The 23,146-nt window shown below is 39.5% G+C and overlaps 1 protein-coding gene across 4 annotated transcripts; it reads left to right on the top strand.

Moving 5' to 3' along the window:
- Positions 1-847: 847 nt before the first annotated feature.
- On the top strand, positions 848-23,072 carry pou1f1 (POU class 1 homeobox 1). Of its 4 annotated transcripts, none has more exons than XM_079563465.1 (8): positions 848-935; positions 13,758-14,192; positions 16,245-16,394; positions 16,461-16,559; positions 21,694-21,969; positions 22,144-22,308; positions 22,462-22,522; positions 22,746-23,072. In XM_079563465.1, exons 2-8 carry the CDS (start codon positions 14,063-14,065, stop codon positions 22,978-22,980), a joined length of 1,116 nt encoding a protein of 371 aa, XP_079419591.1. In that variant the 5' UTR covers positions 848-935; positions 13,758-14,062; the 3' UTR covers positions 22,981-23,072. The 4 variants fall into 4 exon arrangements, with proteins under 4 accessions (XP_079419591.1, XP_079419592.1, XP_079419590.1 ...); XM_079563466.1 differs by having other exon boundaries at positions 889-935; positions 13,977-14,192; XM_079563464.1 differs by lacking the exon at positions 848-935 and adding an exon at positions 12,962-13,237.
- The last annotated feature ends 74 nt before the right edge of the window (positions 23,073-23,146 follow it).

The following is a 23,146-nucleotide window of genomic DNA, read 5'->3' as shown; positions in this document are numbered from 1 at the left end:
TAGTACAGTAAACAGCTTGGGGTGAAGCCACATGTATGTAAATGTAGAATGAATGAACTGGAAACCGCACAAAAAATCCTTCCTCGAATCAGCAAAGTGTAAAGTCCGGATTTGCTTTAAATGTATTTCTTATTATTCAAACTAGATATAGAGAAATGGTTCTGTCTGTCAAATTCTTAAATAAATTAATTCATTTATCATATAAGATAAGATAAGATAAGATAAGATAAGATAAGATAAGATAAGATAAGATAAGATAAGATAAGATAAGATAAGATAAGATAAGATAAGATAAGATAAAATAAGATAATCCTTTATTGATCTCACAAAGGAGAAATTCACTCTACAAAGATAAGCCACTGGGACTCAAACCCAAGACCTTATACCCCAAACTTACTCAGACACTGTGCCACTGTATTAAATATGTAAGGCATTAGTAACAAAGGTTTTAATCGCATCACCTGATTTTTGTCACCCCTGCCATAACTTAACTCTGTAAATAAATAACAGTATGTTACGCCTCTGCTCATACTCCACACATCTAAACTACTCTTCACCATGTATTATTTTAATCCTATGCAGTAAAAAATGCAATATATTAAAACAGACAAATATCTGTCTGGTTTCCAAAATCTTCAGTGAGAAAGTGTATCAAAAGTATAGCTATTTTCCCCCTCTACAGAGCAACAGTGAGCCGTAACGTTGACTATGTAAAGACAAAAGGACCAGCCGAACCACGGTTGTATATGGATGCCACCAAAAAAAAAAGAAAAACTCTCTTTAAACATTCAGCACACTGTGAAATAAATATATTTACAAGTCCAATAATGTTTGTGTCTTGTGCTGACGGAGCCCAGAGCCAGCGTGCGAGGAGCTTCAGATCGGTGACTCGGTTGTGGCTTTGCGAAGGAATAATGAAACCGGCAGATCTCACAGTAGGTCCAAATTTCCCCCACGTTTTTAGCCAGTAGCAACGATGAATCTAGAGATGTTTATTATTTGTGCGGAGGATCAGAAGGAGAAAGTATGTAGATGTAAGTAACACCTATAGTTGCTGTACTTTTCAGTTTACTAATGCGTGAAAGCTACATTTTAAGGCAAGGTATAGTGTCTCGCCTTAAAACTCCCATATTTAAATAAGTTCTTCATATATTTCTACTTCAGTTCTAATATATTGAAATACTCTGTCCATAAAGTCTTTTAAAAGCATGTTGAGATGTAGCTAATAGCTTTTTCACTTGCTTTGTGTTGAAAAGTGTGTAGGATGGTGATGAGGAGAGGAAGCCAACAGTACGTGCAGGGCTGTATGCTTTGTTTGGATAAGCTCGAGGTGAAATTAATTTTGACATCTTGTTCTTTCTAGCCTTCACATCATATTTTGCGTCTGCGCAGAAATTTATCAATAGAAAGCGGCTTGCTCAGAAACAGCAAAACCGTGCGTGTGCTTTCTGTTTCCACAAAGGATAACAGCGTTTCCTTTCGGTTTGGTGTAATTATGCTTGCAAATAATATACGGATTAGTCAGAACACAATTGACTGACAGGTGAAGTTAATAGGTGATTTGCTGCTACAGAACATCACCTGTTTGTGGGTCGGGAATGTTGGTGAATGGTCTGTTGTATCCATTAAAAATCGATTGCACTCTGGGGTCGAGAGATGAGGTTCTGATACAATGCTCTCACCATACATTTTAAAGATGTGCATTTGTAAGCCCGTTGTCCATTCACTCCATTGATTCATATCTTCAGTCTATCTTTTCCTAAACTGGACGAAACTGTTGCTTATAAATAATGTGTGTGGGAGTAACGGACAACATGAAAATAAAACAAAAAGACTGAATGAGGCAAAAATAACGTTATGGGGCCTGATTCACTGAGTACTAAGGTAGAGCAAAAAGTGCAGTTGAGAATTGTATTCCTCACGAACGGCAAAAGGCCACAGCAAATTTAGCCCATGGAGCCTAATGAATATGCTCAACAGGGCGATTTTGCCACAATGCTCAAAATATGAGGCGGAGATGAACCAAATTATTTCTTTCTTTTTCATTCTTTCTGCATGAAAAATGTGCACGTTTGGGAAGCACGTATAGGATGGATAATACAGCTTGTGCACCAATGGGAGGTTAAAAATGTTCTCAAATGTTTGTATACGACTCATTTACAAAGTTTTGGCCGTGTACAGTGTTATGCAGAAAACACATGCTGACACCGAACTGGGGCGGCTCACAGCAGCTGTCCATCAAACAGCTTTTAGGCGTCTGTCCCATGTCCTTTTGGAGGTCTTTTAAGGACTGCAGAGTCTGTGCACGGCTCTGTAGTGATACAGCAGGCGCAACTTCTTATGCTTTTCACCTGTTCTGTGTAGTCTCTAATGTGCTGTCCTGTTTTCCTGTTTGAAAATTTGCTTTCGAGGAGGTGCTGGATGAGTGCGTGGAGGGCATGAATATTTGTTTTGTTTTTTTTGTTTCCCTTGAAAACATGAATCACAGACAGCAGGCTATTTCTCTAAAGCCTAAGATTTAGATGTTAAAATGTTTTTGTAAATAAAGCAATAATTATTAACATTTCATTAACATTTTAAAGGGATATTTCAGGATTTTTAACATAGGGCCTCATTCCCGAGTTATCCAGAGTGTTGCTGATTTCTGGAGATATTTTTTTTGTTTTTGTAATTCATGCAGGTCTTATATTTGAAGAGCTACGTAGCTAGGCTTGTGGTAGGCTAGCGCATTTCTATGGTATCAGCTAGCCTGCATTAAAAACAGTCTGACCCGCTCCACTGTGCACCCGAGGCAAATCACTTATAACGCCAGACTGCTTTTAATGCAGGCTAGCTGATATCGTAGAAATGCGCTAGCCTTGCACTAGCCTAGCGCCACACAACTCTTCAAATTTAAGAACTGCTTGAATTACAAAAAAAAAATATATCTCCAGAAATCAGCAACACTCTGGATAACTAGGAAATTAGGCCCTATGTCAAAAATCCTGAAATATCCCTTTAACATTCTAAGTTTTTAAATGTGGCTGTTCCCTCCAAGGTGCTCAGGAATAGCCTGGCAAGTCCAGAATGATACCCCTGGCCTGTATTGTTTATACACAGGGATACCAGTCTGGGCAGCCAAACTCAAATGGACAGGGGCTCATAAACGGCAATTCCGCATACGTTCCTTCAAATATTTTTGCTACTTTCTGCCTCTTGTATTCAAATGCTGCCCTTTTGTACTTTGCTGTTGCAACAATGTAAATTCCCCGTTGTGGGACCAATAAAGACGTTCTTATTATATTTTGCTCAGTTTTAGGGTATAATCTGTCAAATAAAGCACTTTACTATTGTCTGTTGCGTATGCCCTCTGATTTTGGATGATACATAGCGTCTAAACCACCATAAGGCAGGTGGCCATAATACTGTATGTACTGGTTTATTTGTGACATTTACATAATGAGGTGGGATCGAGAGTGCGTATCAGCGACTCCAATTTCCCAGTACCTGACTAACCTTTGCTGTTCCATGTATCTTTCTTGAATATGTTAATGAAATTAGCCGTGTAGCCGCATGTGCTACGGGTTTGGCTTGCTGCTTGTCCGGTGAGTCAGGCAGTTCTTGGCAGATGGCACGGAGTACATTGCGTTTTATATTCAACAGGAGATCTGACCTCTGGCTCCCTGCTTTCAAACATCCAACCACTGGCTCTCCCCGTTGACGCACTAATTCAGCAGCGCACAAAAGCTCGGCTCGATCATCCTTATTTGCCCTGATTGGTTTTTAAGGCTGCAAAACAAATAGCTCCTTAGTGTTGATGTAAACACAGTGAAAGGAAAAGAGGTCTTGAGAGATTTTTAGTCAAGGTTATTTTGAAAAAGATTCACAAGTATCAAAAGTGTTTCAAGAAATTGCACAAGCCCACGCACAACCGGCTGATCTGTTTCAAGTGGAGCTCAGGAAAACTCTTCAGCACAAAGAAAATAAGATCTTTAAGTTTAAAGGTTTAAAGGCTTTGTTATTGTGATGTTTCAGTAAATTGAAATTACAATGTTTCCAAGCCCTCGCTGCAAACAATGTGAAGAGCAGAAAGCTCAAATCTAACTATACTGAGGGTGAGGCAGGGTAAGGAGTGTAAGGAAGGGTGAGAGTTCAGCTTCCTGACAGCCTGGTGCATGAAGCTGCCCGTCTCTTTGTCCCTTCAATGTTTTAGTCTCACAGATAAAAGCTCTTTGAGGACATGCTCCTACACGCTTCACACAGGAACTAACTTCTGATAGTTTTGCTATTTAACCATTCAATCGTTTGACCTTGTCAGCGTGAGTCAGCAGCATGAAAATACTTTCCAAATCATTTTCTACTATCTGAGAGTATAAAGCAGAGAAGATGGCGCCTGTTGTCTTGCTTGTGCCGTATATCGTACATCATCCCCACTCAAATGTATTAAATCTACAGTTCTCAAACTTAGAATGTTGCCATGTATTTGTCTCATTTTTGTTGCTTTCTTCATCGCTTTTTTGCTTGCTTTTGATGCTTTTTAGTCGTGTTTTTTTTAGGTTTTTTATTGTATTATTGTTGCTTTTCCGGCACGTTTTTGTTGCTCTTTTGTTGCTTCTTTGTCGCTTTTTTGTTGTTGTGCTGTTTTCAAGAAGAAATGTGTTCGGTTTTGACAGAATTAAACCAGATCAAACCTAAGACTGAAACAGGACTAAATGTGGGCAAAGCCAGATCTAAAATAAAGACAAAAGTAGTTCTAAACCAGCACCAACTCAAAAGAATAAGAAAACTGTCCAAATCACGATCATGATTCCAGGCCAAAACATGACTCCGCCCCCTCCTTGCTGACGTCGCAGCCTTGCTGGGACATGGTGGCCATTCATCAACCATCCACTACTGTTTGAAAATGAGTCTTCATGTATTTCTGAGCCTCTGGAGGGTCCTACAGTTTGATGCTCAACTTTGTAGCAGCTGTTCTCTTAATCTGTGTTAATCCCGTGTGTGCTCTGTATGAATCTGCCACAAATCTCTTCACAGTACGATGATTATGCTTGATCTTTTTTGAAATATCGAAGGTTTTCATACCTAGTCCAAGGCATTTAACTTCATGCTTTTCATTAGCAGAGAGATCCTTTTTCTTTCCCATATTGCTTGAAAATGGTGGTCTGCTTAATAATGGTGAACGTACTTTTTCAGTAGTTTTTCCCTTTTCCCTATATAAGTTGAGACCATTTACCATTTTATATAAGTTAAGACCATTTACCATTTACCATGAGTTTCATTGAATAACTTATTTTTTCACACTTTTATGACACTGAAATACAATTTGCATAATAATTTGACATGCAGTGTATTAAATTAATGAAGGAATAACTTCCTAATTAGTGAAGGTCAAAGTTTATTTATAAGACACAATTAAAATACAGTCGACACTGCCCAAAGTGCTGTGCATGTTCCAAATTAGTATTAATATATATATAATATATTCAATTAGTATATAAATAAAGATCTTCTTCTTCTAGTAGCAAAATGTCCTTCAACACAATAATAAATGCACTCATTAAATGTTCAAGTCAGTCCAGTCAATTAATGTACAACATGTTCTTTTCTGTTACTTTTGATCCATACAGCTCTTCCAATTAGCAGCATGTACGGCATAAATACAGTCAAAGGTGCTCGTTTGTTGTTGCAGCTTCTTGTGGTTTTCAGGTCACAACACTTCAGGCCATTTATAAGAACGCAAACACTCAAGCTCAGAAACACATTTTTACCATCCAAATCTATAGAGAAATATCAGCCTCTTGTTCCAAGCACAGCCTGTTGCTCCGTCTCAGCAGCAGCCTCAGTCCAGCTGCTGTCTCCGCTGTGATACCTGTGTGAATGCCTCCTCTCCCAGTTCCCATACTGCAGCAGCTGTGCATCGCTGTGAGGAGAGGCATTGATCTCGAGGAAACAAATATTCTGCCTTTTTGATTCTTATTAGCTTGACTTGTTTCATATTTGATTTAAGAAAGGTAACTCATGGTGAATTATTAACCATCCCAAACCTTAGAGGGAGAGTTTATTTTACGTTCAAGTTAGGAATTAATTCACATTGTGTTTTTATACATTATTTAAGGAATGGGGTTTCGGGTAAAAGGCGTAAACAGTATAATATATTAATAGTATAAAGGGGTATAAAATCAGAAGCAATCGTTTGGACTCCTGTTGTGGCTACTGCCGCTTCTGTAAGTGACTCTTTAGATTAAATGAGTGGTATATGTTGTGACTGAGTGGAGGCAGGAGGAGGAGAGGGGTGTAGGGTGTTGGTCCCGAGCAGGTGCTTCTGGTCTTTGCCTCACGATGCTCTCTGTTCTAATTACATGAGGCTGGTATTGTTCATGTGTGTGTCTGTGTGAGAGCTGCACCATGGGAAAGGTTTACATTCACCATTCCCCCGGCCGCGTGTGATCCTATACAATCTTACATGGTGAAACCTTTTGGAGCTCACCGTCAATGCAATTAACATCACGGCCATAGAATGTTCATGTTTAATATCTTTGTTAGTTTGGATACTGTATTATGATATTTGGCCTCATTTCACTAAAATATTCAGTTTTCAAATCAAAAATACATAAAATTCCATGTCAGAAATATAAGAAAAATATATAAAATCATCTTGCGGCCCCCAGTTCAGTTGTCACGCGACCCCCACTTTGGGAACCACTGCTCTAAAAGTCCATAAACCATCAACAGACAAGTTCTAAGCCATTCTGCGGTCACACTGTGTTTTTCATGGAAGTAGTCATTTGTTACAAGGGCTGGGCGATATGGACAAGAAGTCATATCCCGATATATTTTGGTTGAATATTGATATACGATATCAATCCTGATATGTTTTCCGCAAAGTGAGAGCTGTGAAATGAAATGTTTAGTCAAATTCAACGTTTATTGAAAACTCACTATAAAATGTAAACATAAGCACTGTATAACAAAGCGCTGTAGGTGCACATTTAAATAAATAAAAAAATCTTAATTAAAAATAAAATAGGTCCATCTTTTTCTGAGGGCAGCATTTATATATAAAGAGAATACAAAATAAAGCGCTCAGTTTAAGACAAACTTTTTTTAAACATCAGCTTGAGATTACCTGTTTCTTTTTGTTAACTTAATATCGTGTCTGAACAGTCTTAACCAGTTGCACAAGAAAAAGACTGTCAACTCAATGAACATGTTCTTTTTTTACTTTGATAAACAGTAGGTAGACATTAGAAGACAGACGAGCGTGTCCTCCTTTCTTTAAAGATATTGAGCAAGAAACACCAACCTGTCAACGGCATCTGGCTTCACGATGTTAATGCCACTGCCCTGAGGCAAGTATTACAGCGCAAATTCGATATACGCGATATGGTCTAATTCCATATCTAATTTTAAAATATATCGATATATCTTAAATATCGATATATCGCCCAGCCCTATTTGTTAGCTATGGTGGCTTGCATCTTCCCCAGCCCTCTGCTGCCAACAGAGGGTGCTCCAAACAACATATGATATCCCAAAAAGGGCTTGCCTGGCGCTGCCATACTATTCCCTGTCCACTCCCTGAAGTTAGTCTGGTAATGTAGCATTTGGAGCAGTTTGAACGGGCGGGCCTAACGTGCACAGATATGATGTCAGTGAAATAAACCAATCATCATTTAGCGGACGTGACGACAGCTGTAGTCCTATTCACAAAATATGAACTGAATACAAACTGACGGGAGACGCCTTCATCCATGATTAGTTTTGGATAATAACTTCTGCTCGTGTCACTGTTGATTGAACTACAACATGGCGACGCAGCGAGTGACGTAACCTGGTCGATTCTCTGTGACAGTCGTGATTGATTCAGCCTCAGCCGCCAGTCAGTCACTTGTTTACCGCGTATGTCCAGACCCACCTTCTTTCTGGCAGAAAAGAAGTGGGTGTGGTTTACCAGGCTAAAAAAGGGCAGTCATCAAATGTATTTTTCATGCACACATTGATGATGAAATGATAAAACATAAGGTACAGATAAGTTTTTGAGTCATCTGTTTCAACATGGTTCTTTATCAGTATATACTGTTCATTTTAAGTCCAATAGGATCTGATAAAGTTGATCCTCACGCAACGCAAAAAGGATTAATATGCATCATGGTCAGCACCTGAGGACATAGAGCGCAGGGCCAATGCAGCTTAAAACATTTTTCCCGTCTGAACTCTCTCACCTCATGGCTGCAACATAATATTGATTTTAAACTTTGAACCTGTCTGTAATGGCCTTGTCTCATTCAATACATCTGAAATGTTAAATGTCCAACAAGAAAGGAGTCAAGGATTTTTCTGGCAGTTTGGTAAAAGTGGGACCAAAACTTTGAACAGAGTTGTTCATTAATCTTGTACAATCCAGAGCCAAGGGCAAATCCATTGTTCAGGCTGACTTTAATCAGGACACCATTTCATTCTTACGTGGACATTTCGGAATGCATCTGTTTTATTAAATGGGATCTCTACTGAAACTTGCCAAAAATGAGACTCCGATCTTTATTTTCTCTGTTGTTTTCCATGACATACAGTTGTGCTCAGCTACCCTGGCAGAATCTTTGACCATTTTTTGTCAATTAAGAACATGAAGAATAACTCTTTGCTCTTTTTTAATGAAAAAAGAAAGAACCAAAATGACCTTGATCCAAAGTTGACATTCCCCAAGTTCTTTGTATTTCCCCCTTTAGCATTAATGACAGCTTGGAGTCTTTTGTGGTAGTTGTGCAGAAGGTTCTGTATCTAACCTAATTGTAAAGCGGCCCATTCCTGTCGATCATTAAACTTTATTTAAAAAGAGCAAACTCTTTTTTCACCACAAATGGCTTCACACAACCACTAACGACGAGTGAAAAACAACTTTTTGTGGTATCTTTCATGTTCTTTGAAAAATAGTCCAAAAAACGAAATTCTGCCGGGGTAAACTTTTGAGCACAACTGTACGTACATGACAACTGCGACTACAATCGGGTAAACAATGATCCAATCAGTCAGATTGCTTTCTACACAAGATGCGTTTCCCTCCGCACATGCCTAAACCTGCTCGCTAAACTTCTCTGGCCCCTCGTACCAGGTCCCAAAGTCTAAGGAGACACACATTTAATTAAGATTTTTCATGGAGCCCAGAGCTGTGTGTGTCATCTTGAATTGTCTCATACACTGTCACATGATGCTGAGGAGGAGCTGAAGGTGATTAATTACAATAACACATAACAATTATGTTTGCTACAATACATACTGTGTTATTACACTTTAGATACCATACTTCCATCCTATTACCATGTTTTTACAGTGCAGTAGAATAAAATAATAACAGCGGGTGCAGATTGCCCATGACTGCAGTCCAGCGTGGCGAGTTTACATGCATGAGTCTTGTATATGTTCAATATCCCGCAGTTCTGACAAAATAAACAGATAATAAACAGCCTAATGATGATAACAGCTCCATGCCGCTGTTGCCACTGCATTGAAGACAATGGTCTCTTTCTGCTTCCTGTTAGTAAATATTATGCAGTGTTATGGTTTCATAATATCGGAACATTTCGTAGAAATTGTTGCTGTTCTTTTCGCTGTTGACTCATCTCCACAGCTCCAGTCCCTTCCACTGGTTTACTGTTTATATTTAGATTTCTACATTTGCTCTCTTACAGAACCACTAAAACCAATTTAGACAAAGATGAAGAGAAAATTACACCAAACACAAAATAAGAGATAATGCTTTGAGGCACACCACACACATGCTGTATTTATTACAACCACTATAATTTTTTGACAATGAAAATAATTTAGCGGCCAATTCTAACAGATGTCCCATGTCATTTTATTACTGCTAATTTTACCAGGGGATTGACAGTGTCGCTGACAGTGTCGCTGACAGTTGTGCGGAAATGTAGTAAAAGAAATGGTTTGGTGCATTCAAAAATACTGCAGTCTGCACCAGATGGGAGGATGGTCTTTACCCTGAGTGGGTGTAGCTCCATGAAAGGAGAGAGAAAAATATATTTTAGGATTTCTACTGCCATTCTGGTGTGAGATTGTTTTCACTCAGCGTCAACCGAGGACCGAATGTTCGGGCTTGTGTAATTATATCATGAGGTCAAACAAATTCAAATCAATTAGACAATAGGAACAATATGTTGGATAAAGGCTGTTTCAAGGTAAGGTAAGGTAGCTGTAAACACACATAAAAAGAAATAAATTGGACAAGGGTTGATGAAGAACTGCACAAGGGATAGGAAATCTCCAAAACATGGGCGTGTCTATGGGGTGGCCAGGGGGGTATAGTGGACTACATGAATGTGATTGTGACCCCCAGTTGTGAATCCAACGAGTGATCGATAACAGTTTAAACAATGCATTGCCATATAATAGCAAACACAAACTTTTACATGTAGAAAGGAAATGCTGAAGATAAGATAAGAATACCTTTATTTCTCTATACAGTGATTCTGTGAATTCTGGTCCCACCCTCGGATATTAAAGTGCTCTCACTGGGCGGCTACCCCAATGAAAAAAGTCCAAGTTTCCATGCATTTATAGGGCAACATTTCAAGCCACATTGCGGAATATTCCATATTATATGTTTCTACTAGTAACTAATCTGTTTTGTCAGTAAATCATATACAGTAAGAAGATATACAGTAGCATGTATCCATAGATGTAAAATGTTCACAGCATGGGATCTTTAATTTGAAAGCCATAATTTCTGCTCGGGGAAAAAACATTAGAACAGACTGTCTTTGATGTCTCTGGGGCATCATTAAATATCATGTTTTCCCTGCACGCAGCTGGTAGGGGTTCTATACACTCGGTAACTTGTAAAACTAAAGTGAAGGAAGATAGACAAACACAAACAGCTATTGTCAGAGTGTGCTAAAGCGAGTTGAGTCGTGCCTTCCACCCACCACTCCTCTATTACTCTCTCACCCAGCTGCTGCCCACCAACATCTCCAAAAGTGTGGCAAAGCCTGAGATAAACAAATCTCAAAACAGACACAACAGTGCACACGCGGCCGCCAGATTAACCCGTGGTCTCCCTGTTGAGCTGCGTTCACCTTCAGCTGAACGGCACTTTACGGACTCCTCTGAAACAATACTCAGCCCCGCTCGGTCTCTTTGTGAGGTAAAGCCGTGGGAGATTTAGAAGGTGCATGTCAGGAAGTGAAGAGGCAGTGCTCAAAACCCCAGGCTGACATGTAGGTCGGTACCAAGAGTGTATAGTAAAACCTATTAAGTCAAGACAAATCATTTAGGCAAGACACTGCAGGTGAAGAGGGAACATTTTTAAATGTACAGGTAGCAATTTGAAACTTTTGCTGTAGATTACCCAAAATGTCCCATCTTTTCGGCAACAAAACCTGAATAACGGATTAAGCTACATTCAAATTTATGGTTTTATCTTATTGATAAATGAGTTATCAAGACTTTTCCGAGGGGATTTTGGATATCTTGTTTAGTTTTAAATTAAGCTGTTTTTTTGTGGAAAAATCAGTCAAAATAGATATTTTTGCCTTATTTTTTGACATTCAAAACTCAATAAATCAGGTTAAGAAATAGATTATTAAATTAATTGTTAAAAAATCTTCAAAATATTGTTCAGTCCAAGCCTGGAAATTTGAAGACTGGAGGAGCGACTGACATGGAGATGAGACAAGACAATGAGAGAAAATGAGACTTTGAGAAAATGGCCCTTGTATATATATATATATAAATATATATTATATTATATTATATTATATTCCCATATAAATCTATGGGGAAATATTGAAAAAGCGCAATATTTAAACACGGTATTGTGATGATTAGGTATATTTTGGCCTAACAAATTGAGTTTTGCCTGTAGCGCCTCCCCTTAACACCAGTTGCTATCCATCATGTTCATAGTGACATACATTTACACAGACAAACCCTGTGTTTTCGCACTGAACTTGTGTCAATATAATTGTCAAGTTGTGATCTTGAGGACCACAGTAGTGACTCAGTCAATACAGATATTTACACCCAGGTTATCATTCAGTCCCTTTAAAACAGGCAGAGCTGGCCTGTGATTGTCGATGGTTATTGAAATTGTTATCAATTTCTGTATTTTGGTATTTGGGCACTGCCATGTGGTACATCAAAAAATTGTGAATTAACTACTACTACTACTACGGTTAGCGCTTATGCCTCACAGCTAGAAGGTCCTAGGTTCGATTCCCACCTGGACGGGGTGGGAGTCATGTTCTCCCCGTGTCTGCGTAGGTTTCCTCCGGGTACTCCGGCTTCCCCTACCACTAAAAACATGTACAATAGATTCCCCTCTGGGGCCAGGACTCCCCTGAAAAAGAGATTCTTAATCTCAGTGGGACTATCCTGGTTAAACAAAGGCCAATACTACTGACTTATTGTCAGGGTCAGCAAAAGCTTTTGTCTAATTTGATTCATTTCAACATAAATAAATGTACTTATTTTCATGTCAGAATGGAGGAGAAGAGCGGTTCATGCACTATCAATTTATCCCCTCCATGCAATAGCACATACAATATGCTAATATTAGTTAGCTTACTGCATTTTCGATAGTCCAACCTCATTTTCATTTCATTTATTTCAGTTTGAATGAATTACAAATCATCCAGACTACTCTAGTAATGATAATAAGAAAGTAAACTGCACCTCTCTACTAAAATGTAAACATATTTTTTATTCCTCCTGTAGTAGTATGGAGAGATATAGGCCTATTTCCACCTGTAATGAAGAGCTCCACATGTACGTTGCACCAGCGTCATGAACTAGAATTTAACGTTGCTTTTTCCAAAACAAAAAACTAGACAACTAGAAGAAAAACAGAAACTAGAAGTGTAAAAAAAAATCCTGTTACTTTGGGGTCAGACAGAGTTTGTTTTGGCCGCGACTTGTTAAGTGTTTGCTGCCACTGTTCATCCCCACAATCAGAGCCAGAGATAACAGGAGGAAGAGCGCGGTGGATCGAGTTTCCCCGCGGCTCTCTTCCCTAATCCCGGCTTTGGTGTTGGGATAGGAGGCACACAGGTCAGGACAAACACCCCGCAAAGGCTGCTCTGGACTGGGATTGGTGAGAGCAAGGACTGATGGGAAAACTGGAGCGCGCAGGTGGGATATAAATGCCTGCAGTGGACGGGGCCACGGGATGCTGAGGCTGTGACGGGGTCTGGGTTGACTGCAAATAGACAGATTGAAGCCGAGGTTGGTCAAACTGTGGATTGTGGTATGTTGGCTTCACAAGAGGTTTTGGGGCTCTTTTGTTTTTGATCAAAGAGCTAGTTTTGTTAGGTCTTAAATGTATAAATCATCCAATTGTTTAGAACTGGCTTTGTTTATGATATGGTTTTAGATGTGCCTTTAATCCTAGTTTTGTCCAGATGTATTCCAGGTTTGGCCCTTTGCTTTGGTCTTGTTTTAAATATGACTGTGTTTTAGTCCAGTTTCAGTTTGGAATCAGTCAGTGTTAAGCTCTTCTTCACTTTTCAATCAAAACTGTAATTGAGTTTATGGATCTCATTGTTGTCCATCTATAAGTCAGATGTTTGCTGAATGGCCGGTCAGATGAGAAAAGTTGAAGAACCCAGTGGCGCAGTAGACATTTAATGAGAGCAACACAATCCCTTGACTTACCGGCTGTATTTTTGGGGAGGAAGTTTCGGTTGAGCGTAGCAGTGCCTAAAACTGTGAAGAACGCCTGCTGCTGAAATGCTGACATCCATTTTATTTCCTTCTGACACAAAAAGCCTGAAAAGTGGGTAACCTCTTGCGCACTTTTCTACCTGCAAATTCCCTTGGGACCCAACCGCGGCGATGCTTGACTGACGGAAGAAACACAAGAAAGGGGGCAGAAAAGACTATTAAAGGGGGCAGAGACAGGATTCATAAAGAAAGGCAAGGAATTGGGATAATTCATGCAAATTTTGGGGGGGAATTTTAGTGTTATGGCCTAATGTAATGAATAGAGACAAGTCAAGTCACTGAAGCCGTGTTAGATCGGGTTTATCAGGAGGAAGCGACTCGGGGGGGGGGTGAAGTCAGGGCAGCAGGGATGGCATGTCAGGCCTTCAGCGCAGACTCCTTCAGTTCGCTGGCTCCGGAGCTGCCCATCCTGATGCACCACGCGTCCACCAGCGACTGCCTGTCCAGCAGCTCTCACGCCCACTCCATGGTGTCTGCAGGTAAACAACAACTACACTGCGGCTATGACAAAGGCGCTGTCACTGCTCATATGCTAATTTTCTGCCGAGCTTGTGTATTGGTCTCATTAAAAGCAGATGAGAAGTGGGAAGCTGAGGGCAGAGGAGATGACTAATTTTTTCATTATTTGTTTTTAACGTTAAATGTCTCTTGGGTGAATGTTAAAGACTGAATATTCTTATTCAATCTCAATTCACTTGTCAGGGGTTTCTAAACTGTTTTAATTGTGAACTAGGTTTCGGTAACAGAAGGTTCGTATGCTACAAATATGTTGTAACTATGTGACTTCAAGATAATATTTTAATTTAAAAAAAAAAATGCCATCCAAAATGTTTGATAGTTGTTGCAGCTGTTGTTTTTATGTGAAGACGGAATTCTTCAGTCGTGCTGTTTTGTGAGAAGGCTATTGAAAAGTTAGCAAGCCTTACAGCAAATAGGTTCTGAAGTATCTCTGCTTTGAATTTTCATCAAAAACATATAGGATTCTTTTAATGTACAGGTGACACTTGAGAAATTAAAGCTATGTGGATTTGATCACATGTTTTTATGGCACTGAAGTAGCTCTTCTAAAACACTTCTACACCAAGAGAAAATTGAAAGTATACATTTATTCTTTTCAATAGCACAATCAGTTTGTTGCTTCAATTGTATAATGACAAGTAAAAGCCAGGCTTATAGTTTCATTAATGTTGCATTTATTCTCGAGTAGCACTGTGACCCAGTTTACATTAAAACAAACAATGAAAAACTAACAAACCAGTTGAGTGGTAGAAGTAGAAGTGCTGGTGCTGGTGGTGACAGTAGTTATCTGGTGGTACAGCAGTTTGTAAATGTGTGTGTTGGATGATAACTTCCCTTCCAGGGATTTGAAAATAGATTTTTTTTTTTTCCTTCTGCAGACTGTATTATGTAGATGCATCATGTAATCATCTGGTTTGGCTCCGCTCTCTCTGAGGAGTGGATAATTAAGCTCCCTGAGGTCCTTCTCATCATGAGGCATTGTAAAACTTCCTGTGCCAGCTTTATGTACCGTTGTCATGGCTGACAATATGACAATATCAAATGGTGGAAAACTTGCAATACATGTTTTGTTTATTTCTTCTTATATCAGTACCCATCTGGAAAAGTCACATAGTTATCTCAAAGCATATTTTTCCCTATTTAGAAAATGCACTGTCCTCGTTGTCCTACTGAAAACTAGCAATAATGTTGTTTTGCCCTAGATGCAAAAGCCTGTTTCTTCTTAATATCCTCCATAAATGTCATTGGTGTTTTGAACTTCGCAAAATGAATTAACCTTGCTAGCCTCCATTAAACACAAATACACAAAAGAACTAATGACATGCGCAGACTCTTCTTTCAAGTGTTAAATGGCAAAGCAGTGTACCCTAAATGTGTCATTTTCAGCTAATTGGCTTTTATTATTTCTTTCATCCTTCTGCCACCTGCAAGTCTATAAGATATTATATATTCCTCACTCCCTTTCATTATCACATGGCATATTTACTCTGCATTGGATAATATTTATGATCTATATAAGCACGCCATCACCTCCTCGGTGCCCAGATTAAGAAAAATGAATGTGTTTGAATCGACATTATAAACACATCTCACTGCACTGTCATATTAGCTTGATCAAGGCTACAATACGAGATAAATTATCCATCCTTCCCATACCAGCATCAGCCATCTCTTCAGCATAATGAGGGTTTTCCAAGAGCGAAGCCGTGTTTTTCAAACATTTGCATAAAGGATAAAATATAAATGCATAGGTACATACAATTTATATGGTAATGTGTGGTATGTGCTAGATTTAGGATGTACTGCAGGTTGTGATTTACTGTAAGGATTACTATAGACATTGGCAGGTCAAATCTGAAAGTAGATCAAAACTAAGTTCAAGGAAAATGCGTCAAAAGGAAGATGCCATTTAAGTCCTTGTTTAGCCCTGATTATAGCTTTATTGTTAATTCAACCACATGAATGCATAAAGAAATATGTATTACACTTCATTTGTGGTTGTTTTCCTTCAGTCTCCTCTGGATTGTCTCTGGGTCAATCGGCCAAACGTCCTCACATGCACCTCTCCACCACGCACCTCGGAAATGGCCCACCGAGCCTGCACTACCCGGTCACCCCCTGTCACTACGGCAACCAGCAGGCCACCTACGGCATGATGACAGGTGAGGCACATGGACACAGCTTGCCCTCTAAAAACAATGTGACCTGAACTGGTTGTGTACATTCAGCTCAGGAGATGCTGTCGGCCAGTATTTCCCAGACACGGATCCTGCAGACCTGCGCAGTCCCTCACCCAAATATGATGAGCGCCACCAACCCACTGCAAGGTAATCACTCAGCAATGCTTAAACTCGATCGTGGTTGTTGTTCAGAGAGGAGCGTAGGGCTGGTGGGGGGGTCAGAATGTCACTGATGTAAGAAGGTGCAAGGCCAGGGATAAAACGAAAAACAAACAGCACAGTTTTGAAATGAATTATGATCTGGACCTGAAGAGTGGGGAGGATATGGGCTGATGCGTTTGCAGGTGTTTGTGAGTAACCGGCTGATGCTTGTGCTCAAGTAAGTCCAGTCTAATAAGCGTTAGCAATAGTTCAGATGTGAACTGGACATGTCCTTAATGAATCATGGTCATTAACCTCTGAACCCCCACTAGAGCCAAGCACATTTTCTCCAGTTTGCCTGTGGCCAAATGTAACAGCTTCTTGGGGAAAAAAAAGCGGCAGAATAGCAAGAAAAGCAAGAATGTAAGCAAAGAAAAAGAGCAACAAATGAGTGTCAAAAATATGCAACAAAAACTGTTAAAAAATGCACAAAAACTGACAAAAAATGCAACAAAAACTGACAAAAAAAATGAAACAAAAACTGACAAAAAAATGCAACAAAAAGCGACAAAAAATGAAACAAAAAATTACAAAAAATGAAACAAAAACTGACAAAAGATGAAACAAAAAGTGGCAAAAAATGGAACAAAAACTGACAAAAAAATGAAAAAAAAAGTGATTTTTTTTTTAAAGCAACAAAAAAATAGAAGAAAAAAAAAATGCAACGAAATTGTGAGAGAAAACACTTAAAAACACAATGAAAAAAGCTATGAAAAAAAATCCTCAAAAACTGACAACAACAACACAAGGAAAAAGGTCCACTGTTTTGTAGATCTTTCAAATGAGGCGTTACACTGGCCTATAGCTGTAAGCGCCAGTCGAGAAGCTTTTAGATTGAAATGGAGTAGGAAGAAGTATGAATGTATGTACTCAAGTCCAAATAGCTCTGAATAACATAAAAATATCTACATATCTGACAAATTAGGCTTATTTTAGAGGCACTTTTTTTATGGACACGCTTTTTAGGATTACAAGATAAAAAATCATGGATTCTGTGCAGTTATGGGGTCAATCTTTGCTGAGCTCCTACATGTAATACTTTGTTCCTTGACCGACCTTGCATTTGAAAGCAATATAGCGCCATCTGACACAGGTCATTACACCGTCTTATAATCTCTTCACTGACGCCATGAAATTCACCGTCTTTACACTACACTAAACCTGTGCTGGAGTCTAGTGAGAGTTTATCCTGTCAGCAAAGAGGTAATGAGTCACATTGAATCATATTGTAGGTGTTCTTTTGGCTCCAGTACACAGAAGTGAAGTATCTGTAATATTATAGACTGCGGATTTATAGACTAGCACTTCTCTGTGAAATCACACTGACCACACATTGAGTGGTCAGGAACAATGGTACTTGTTGAGTACATTTACACCCAGAAAAAGCCCACACATACACACCTATTTATGTCTATGTTTTATGTTGAAGTCAGAATAAGTTAGGCCTATATAGAGGCTGTAATTTCTGCATTATGGGCAAGAATTGATTTGACCAGATCTATAATCATAGGCAATGAAAAGGGTCTGCAGTTGCTGTGTAGGGTGTGAAATTATATAAGTCAATAGAGAAAAAACATAATGAACTGTAGAAGAAAACTGGCCTCTGTCCCTGGAGCCAATAATCACTTTGAAACACGAGTCTAATGTCGATTCTTCCTGAAAATGATCAAAAAACGATTACTCTTTGGCAGTGAAGTGAAATTATCTGCATTCCTCATCACGTATATGCTATTACAAAGTGCTACAAAACACATCCTGCCATCAATGCAGCCTTTAATTCAGCCTTGGCTTGATCCAATTAACATTTGCACCTGTTAAATGAAATAGTCTTTGGATTACAGAGCCGGCTCGATGGACCCACTGTTGTAAAAGGCTTTAATAAAGCACTGAGGTGTCGGAGGCTCTGCTCCTTCGGAATTAAACAGCCTTACTGTTATGTAGATGCCTTTGAATGCTATTACTCAGGAGTAATAGCATGTAGAGGCACCTTGCATAAGTAGGGGTGGAAGAATGACTCTGCTTGGACAGGCGATTATAGATAGCAGAATGAAAGAAGGAAAAGTATAGTCATAACAGTAAAATGACTACTGTGCAGCCTATGGTCTGATGGATAAGCCTGCGTCGTGGGTTTCAGTCTCTTGCTCCTCCACTCTTCACCCCTTTTCCCTCTGAGCTGTCCTATAACGTAAAGCTGATGCGGGACAAATAAATCCTTTGAAAAGAGGCTATAAAAGAATCAAGTTAAAGACAGTAATGAAGTATTCGGGATGTCCAGACCAGAAGGAGTACAGCAAGAGGAGTGTGCAATTGTGAGCAGGTCAGAGGTATCATATGTTTAATTTCTAAATCTGATCTCAAGTTTTAAATGGCTCAGGTCTCATGTTGTCTGACAGTGAACTATCCTGCATCTAGGCCCAGAACTAACTGAACAAAAGGAAAGGAAAACAGTTTTCATAAAGAACTTTTGGGTCACAGCTGAACACAAGATACAAGAAGTAGTATACAAGGCAGTGTGAGCAAAAAGGATATATTTTGAAGTTGTGCAGCACTGGCTGTAGCAGAAAATGAAACCACTAATGTATGTAAGATTGTGAAATAATTCAAATTGGATGTTTTATTATTGCTGCCTTTTTACCATTGTCCTTATTTCCTACTTAATGTTGCACTGGCTGTTGCTAGAATGCAATTTTCCCATTGTCGGACAAATAAAGGTTTACTTATCTTTTAGATGCTGAAATGTCCATATTGCTTAAAACAATCTACAAATGCCCACTATAGGGGAACAACAATGTGCATGACATGGCAGAAAATGTGTAAATGAACTGAAACAATTCAAGAGTAGTAAAAGTATTACTTTAATTAACACTCCTTTTAGTTTAACCCTTTGTTTTACACTACCCTTCATACATTGAACATGCCAAATTGAGTAATGTGCTATGTAAAATTGTACATAATATGTTTGTAGTTTGGAGGTGGCACATTTCATGCACAAGACAACCCAAGTACTAATACACATCATTCCATAGTGTATGTACCACATAGGTAAGTTATTACCTACGTAACATAAGTTATTACAGATTGTTACAAAGCAGATTGTACAAAATTTTGATAAATAGTAATCATTTAATATCTCAGTGGATTGGGACAGTACATTCCAATTTGAGTTACTTGCCTTTCCTCCGGCTGAAAGCTCCCTGTTCCTGTAAGCTCTGAGTTCATAAACCCAGTGTTAGCCTGGGTTTGTTTGGAAAGGGGTTGTTGTGCCTATCTCTCTCCACACACAAACAAACTGAGCACTGCAGCATGCTGTATTCAACATGCACTGTCACTGTAAAGAGCCGAGATATGCTCAACTCCCACCACTGTGGAAAAGCCGGAGACTTAGAACTATTCTAGCACTATTAGGAGTTGTCAGAAACATAGATACCATTTGTCCCTTTTTTATTCTTCTTTTTGCTTAATAGACTATAGCTTATTTCTTGTGCTCAGTTATTGTGGATCCAGTTTTCTGTTTTGGTACCAAGAAATGACGAGAAATATCAGTGCAATCGATTGTGGCTTCATACCAAGCACACATTTTTGTCTCCTTGTATGTAGTGATTTCATCTTCGGTTTCAAGTTTCTGACTCTATTTTGACGCTTTTTTCAAGAAACCTTAGATTTGGGGAAAGCTGAACTAGAAAAAATGTGCCCGGTTCAGCTGGGGGTTAAGAGGTTAAACAGTCACCGGCCAATTTCACCAACCACTAAAAACATGTACAATAGGCCAGGATGAATGAGAGTGTTTGAGAGTCCGAGTGTGGCTCCAATCTGTGGCTTGTTTACATGCATGTACTGTATGTTCATTAACATGCACTGTCCCGACCAAATAAACCAATAAAAAAAAATGTAATTTCAAATGCATTTTGTTCATGAATGCCAAACTGACCCAATGACTGCAGTCTGTTGTTTGTTAGCAAAGTCGGAACAATGCAGTCTTTGTGGAATCTGTTACATGGGGCAGACACAAGGGGGAGGTGTTGCTCTGTAATAGACACCATTTAAACAGCAAGTGACAAATATAGGTGCATATAGGGCCATTTATTTATTTAATTACAGTATAAATCACCACAGTTATCTAAATTGGTCGAGATTGATGCAAATGCAACGAGTCACTCTAAAATGTTCACCGTGTTAACTTTATCTTTTAAAACATATACTGTAGTCAGGGATAAAATTCAGTTGTTTTACATGTAAGTCTAACGCAACAACCCACACGCTGTGGACCAAGCAAAAGATGCAAGATGTTCAACATGGATTTTTTTTCAAGGTTAAACCGGCATACTTTAAAGTATGCTCAAAACACTTCATAAATGTAGCAGGAGAAGACATTGTGGTTACTGAAGAGAAATTCCATGCAGCAACCACTCAGAAATGATAGAAATATTAGAAGGATAAATATGCAAGAAAACTGCCCTTCATGAGATGCACTGAAGCCACAGATGATTTAACTTAAGTTTCAAGAATAAAGACAAAAGAATTTTCACACACTGATCATCAGCCAAACATTTGTAGCTGTTTCTTGAGGTTATGAGCAATGGAATATGCAACGAATCCCCGAGCCTTATGTGTTTATATCATTAGAAAGAGCTATTAAGACTAAGGCTAAGGCTTGTTCTCTGAGCTGTGGTCGGCTGACTGCTCCGTTAGGAAAATGAAGATGTCTGATTACATTGTAAACTCAAATTAATTAGGTGTTATCTGTTGCCGCAGCTGTGGAGGATGGGGATGTTGTGGGAAGCATCAAATATCAAAATGCTTTTTATTAAGTTGATATATAAGTAAAGAACGTGGTTTAGCAGACATGAACTATGTTGATTAAAACGGCATGGTTATCTAGGATGGTAATGGAGAAAGGTGGTTGAGGTATCTTGGGTGTCTGATATCTTTCTCAACCCACTGTATAGTATTGTAAGTCTTGGAGTCTACTGTCATAATTAGGCTGGAAAGTACTCATGTGAACAGTGTCTATTAATTCTCTCTGTAAGTGTCCCTCTCGACTAACTCCTGCCAGCTCATTCTCTCTCCCTCTGTCTTCCAGGATCGCTGACCTCTTGCCTGTACAAGTTTCCGGATCATGGCCTGAGCAGTGGATCGTGCGCTCTGAGCCACGGTTTCTCCACTTTACCGCCGGCGCTGCTCTCTCCTGATGAGACCCTCGGGGTCCCCTGCGCCGTGGGGGGAGTTGGGGAGGGGAAGTCGGACATCGCGAGAAAAAGCATCCGCGAGCAGGATGACACCCCGGCGATGGACTCTCCGCAGATCCGCGAGCTGGAGATGTTTGCCAATGACTTTAAAATCAGGAGGATCAAACTCGGTAAGCACTTTCACTAAATGGATTCAACACAGTCCACAAGAGCAAGTAAGGTCAGCCGACAATATGAATATAACAAAGTGACCAGGTTTTTCCAGGATGGGACTCCTCATGGGGCTCAAGTGGTCAAAGAGTGGTTCACGGAGCGTAATTTGAATTTTACTCTTACTCTCCAAGGCTACACCCAGACCAACGTGGGAGAGGCGTTGGCTGCTGTTCACGGCTCTGAATTCAGCCAAACCACAATCTGCCGCTTCGAGAACCTACAGCTGAGCTTCAAGAACGCGTGCAAACTCAAGGCCATCCTGGAGAAGTGGCTGGACGAGGCCGAGCTGGCTGGTGGTGAGACACATGAACAGACAACCCCACTTTAGACCTTATTAAACCCATAGATTAGCAACTTTATTGGCTTGTTTTGTGCAGTATAGATTACTGTTTCATTACCCTGCACAAACTCCTGTGATAAAGATTGTTTTGCTTTTTTTTTTATTGTAGCCCTGTATAATGACAAAGTGGGGATGAATGAAAGGAAGAGGAAGAGAAGGACGACTATCAGGTACATATGTAATTCACACAATGCATACTATAGAAGACAAGCTACTTTTATTATACAGTAGCTTGTGACATAAGAAGGAATATTCTGCAGTGGCTCTAATTTTAGACCTATATCAGTGTGCTTTTAATTTTCCCTCAAACTCACTTATTCCCTCAGACTCAAATATTTACTAATACATTGGTTGGTTTATGCAGTTTGAATTGAATATCACTTGCTCTTGCAGTCTGGGCGCTAAGGAGGCTCTGGAGCGTAGTTTTGTGGAGAAGAGTAAACCTTCGTCTCAGGAGATTGCCCGAATCGCCAAAGGGCTGCACCTGGAGAAGGAGGTGGTGCGGGTCTGGTTCTGTAACCGGCGCCAGAGAGAGAAACGGGTCAAAACCAGCTTAAACCTGAGTCTGAAGATCAGCGGCTCCAACTGCATCACACAGATGAGCAAGACATCCCGGCTGATCACATAACCAAAGAGGACGGTCAGCAATAAGTACAGCAACTATATCTTGGCTTTCAAATTGGACTTTTCTATTTAAAGTTCTTCAAAATACAACAACAAAGTGCCTCATCTCTTTTGTCTTTTCTTGTGAGCAGCGTACTCGACGATGATATGACCAAAAATTTTAAATGTTT

Source organism: Gobius niger, assembly GCF_951799975.1.
Source record: "Gobius niger genome assembly, chromosome: 9".
Classification (NCBI taxonomy): Eukaryota; Metazoa; Chordata; class Actinopteri; order Gobiiformes; family Gobiidae; genus Gobius; species Gobius niger.
This window is presented reverse-complemented; position numbering and strand designations above follow the sequence as displayed.